A 3,361-nucleotide genomic window follows, 5' to 3' on the forward strand; every position below is an offset into this window, starting at 1 on the left:
ACATTCAAACATTCACACACATATACTCCCTGAAGCTGAAGTAGTATAGTCCAGAAACAGTAATCAGTTTCTATGATTACCTGCTTCTGAAGCAGGAATCCATAGACCCAGATTTGACATGTGTGACACAGCTTGATTTGTGAATAAAACTGACAGTAAGAATGTGAATGAGTACAGTTGACATTGCAATCTTTTCCTGTCTCTTTTAGCAGGGCTTCCGTGCCTTCAACAAACATGTAACTGGCAGAAAATCAGTGCTTTCCAGCATAGAGGTGCAATGATGGGAAAGTGTCACCTGTTGAATGACTCCCTCATACAACTGCTAGAAATGTAGGAGCCACTGGGCCTGAAGAAGGTAGAAGCCCAGAGCTGTCTCAAGAACAAGAGGGTTCGAGTTAATTTCACACTGATATTACTGAGAGTCAGTTTAGCTTTTGATAGGGTGACAAGTATCCTGAAAAGAACTAAATACCTGACAGATTCTCACAGACAAATATATTTGGAGCTACTTGCAGAGACAGCACCTTCCCCACATGTTGGGCAACAAAATAATAGTGCTGGGGAGAAAGTTGAAGAGAATGGGACAATCAAACTTCCAGTTTTAAAATCAGAATATTTGAGTACTGTGCTACATGAGCTGCAATATCACAACTGTCAGTTTAAAAAATGCCCATGTGTGAACTGAGGCATTTGCTTCCATTTTAAGTAAATTCAAGGTTTTGCTGATGTGCAGCCAGGACCAGAAACAATTCCTCTTACTAATTATTCTTTTTTATTATTTAGCAGTTAGGAAAAAGGAAAGTTACTTTCTCTTTAATGTACACTAATGGGCATTTAACCATAATTATCTAAATCTGATAAACAGTACCATTATAAAAGTCTCCTGGAAATTTAAGGAGCTTGGCATAGCTGCAGTAAGGTCACCAAACAGAGTACTCAGCCCCTGCCATATTCATTCATGAAGAAAAAAACAGGTTCCCTTTTCCCCTCTCCTCAAAGAGAAAGACAATATGGAGAAGCCATTTTGGAATTTTAATTGGAAACATTTCCCACTGAGGCCCCAGAAGAGAAAAGGGAGAGAAACACAGCAGTTTTAACTCCTCTTTCTTCTATTACATATAAATTAAGAACTACAGAAGGGGTGAGAGAGATTAACTATAAAATCAAGGTTAAATACTGTACTCCTCAAAAAGAAGAAGAAATAAACTACTGAGGGACAAAAAAGCTGAGCAATGCCCTTAGTCAAGAATAACTCAAGAAACTGAAAGGTAGCTTTAATTCAGCTCCTAAGGAGGCAATGGTAGGAAAGAAAAGATCCCAGAACATGTAGGAACCGTTTAATCCCTTCTCTAGAGCCCTTACACTGCCCAAAAGTCTTGCTCCTCCCTCCACTAAGGAAATCCCATGTTTTTTGTGTGTTTTTTAAAAGACAGATTTTATTGAAAGGGATCATTTTGATTCAGTGTCGCCTGCCATTTCTGCCTCAACCCTGCCACCCAGTGACCATAGTGGCTGTTGTGTGATGAGGAGAGCAAAGCTTATCCTTGCTCTCCTGGGTAGCCTCACTCACAGCAATGCCCTTTCAGAGGAAACCATTCTAGATCTGAATGGGGAATTTAATGAATTGAGATCCCCATTCAAATGCATTTCATTCAGAGATCTGAAAAGGAAACACAGAACCCAGAATGGACCAGAGAGGTCATCTAGCACAACCTCTTGGCCAGAGGCAAGGCCAGCCACCCCATCTCTCCCATCCACAGCTGGAAGCACCTGCAGCTGCGGAGACTAGTCATCAATCAGATTGGGGTTTTAAGAATGACAGACAAGCCCCAAGGGATCAGTATGCCCACCCCTAAATATCAATCACAGCAACTGTTCTCATGCCTAAAAACTGCATGTTGGCCAACTGGGCCACTACACAAGAACCAGGCTTCAGATGCCTTCCCATTCCACCCTCCCCCAAAATTTTTTGAAGATCTGTTAAGAGGGCAATTGGGGGAGGGGGGAATGAGAAACAGACAGTTGAGCAGAAATCCTCTTTAAAGGGTGTTGGCCAACTGGGCCACTACACAAGAACCAGGCTTCAGATGCCTTCCCATTCCACCCTCCCCCTGCCCCCCAAAATTTTGAAGATCTGTTAAGGGGGCAATTGGGGGAGGGGGGAATCAGAAACAGGCAGTTGAGCAGAAATCCTCTTTAAAGTGTGGTGGTGATAAATCAGATACAGTGAGAGGCAGAGAACAGAAATGCTAGCCATAAACAGATACAGAATTCTCACAAACCAGATTCCTGAAAGGATACCCGTTTTATGGTCTGAAAATTCCCTATTCAGAGACAGAGACTAATCTGACAGGAATATACCCTTTTTTTAAGAAGAACTGAAGTAGGAGGGAATAACACTTCCCACTTTACGGGGCAGAGAATTCTACCAAAGAGGGGGGAAATGTAAGAACATATCCCAGGCACAGTGGTCAAATGTCTCAGCACATGGAACCATTCTGCATTAAAATGCTCGGACACACACAGCAACACCAACCACGGGAGATTACTGGAAGAGCATAATCCTTCGGCCACCCCCCACCCCCAGCATAATCCCCTTTGGAAACCCTGCTTTGTTTTAAAATGATGAAAATACCCTTATTTTAAGTTGGGGGGGGTGATTGCTTAGAAGCAGCAGTCCGCGCCCCCCCCCCCCCCAACCGGAAAAAGAATGTTCAGGAAGTGGGGAAAGAAAGCGCTAAGATTTGGAGCTCTGGCATGCCATGGCGGCAGCAGTGAAAAGAGATCCCAGGACCCAGGAAACGTGGAGATCATGACAGATCAAGCGGGACGGGAGGAACGGCTTAGGCGGGAAGCGCGCCAGTTGCTTCGACGGGGAGCAAAAGACCCCGCGACCGGCTGCCGCTTCTCGGGGGGGGGGGGTCGTCTAAATCCTGCTGCTGGCTATCTGGTGGGGAGGCTCTTAGCGGCGCTTCCGTGCCCCCCCCACCCGTCCCCCCCAGCTTACCTTTCAGGTAAAACGCCTTGCAGCCGTCGTCGCGTAGCTTCTGTAGCAAAAGGCCGAGGACGGAGGTCGGGGCGCCCGTGTCCTGCTGCCACTCGGCCGTGGCCTCGTCGTACAGCAAGACCGTGTCCGCCTTGCAGCGCTTGACGAAGCGTTCCTTGTCTTCGTTGTTGGGGATGATGGAGCGGATGGGCAAGTTGCCCTTCTTAAGGCGCCGGAGCATCAGGCCCGGGATGGCCAAGTTGATGGCGGTCTCGATGTGCGACGACTCGAAGAGCTCATGGGGACGGCAGTCGAGGAGCAGCAGCGAGCTGCCCCCGCTGGACTCCAGTTCCTCCTGCAGCCACTCCACGCTCT

At 46.8% G+C, this 3,361-nt stretch overlaps 1 protein-coding gene across 1 annotated transcript in view; it reads right to left on the reverse strand.

Moving 5' to 3' along the window:
- The window catches only part of DUSP7 (dual specificity phosphatase 7), an 8,675-nt gene that overhangs the window by 4,960 nt on the left and 354 nt on the right, over window positions 1–3,361 (reverse strand). Inside the window, exon 2 of the mRNA XM_015407759.1 lies at window positions 3,008–3,357. Coding sequence (XP_015263245.1) covers window positions 3,008–3,357 — 350 coding nt within the window. The remainder of the gene's footprint in view (window positions 1–3,007; window positions 3,358–3,361) is intronic.

This window comes from Gekko japonicus, unplaced genomic scaffold (genome assembly GCF_001447785.1).
Source record: "Gekko japonicus isolate JY-2015 unplaced genomic scaffold, Gekko_japonicus_V1.1 scaffold2400, whole genome shotgun sequence".
NCBI classification, from domain to species: domain Eukaryota; kingdom Metazoa; phylum Chordata; class Lepidosauria; order Squamata; family Gekkonidae; genus Gekko; species Gekko japonicus.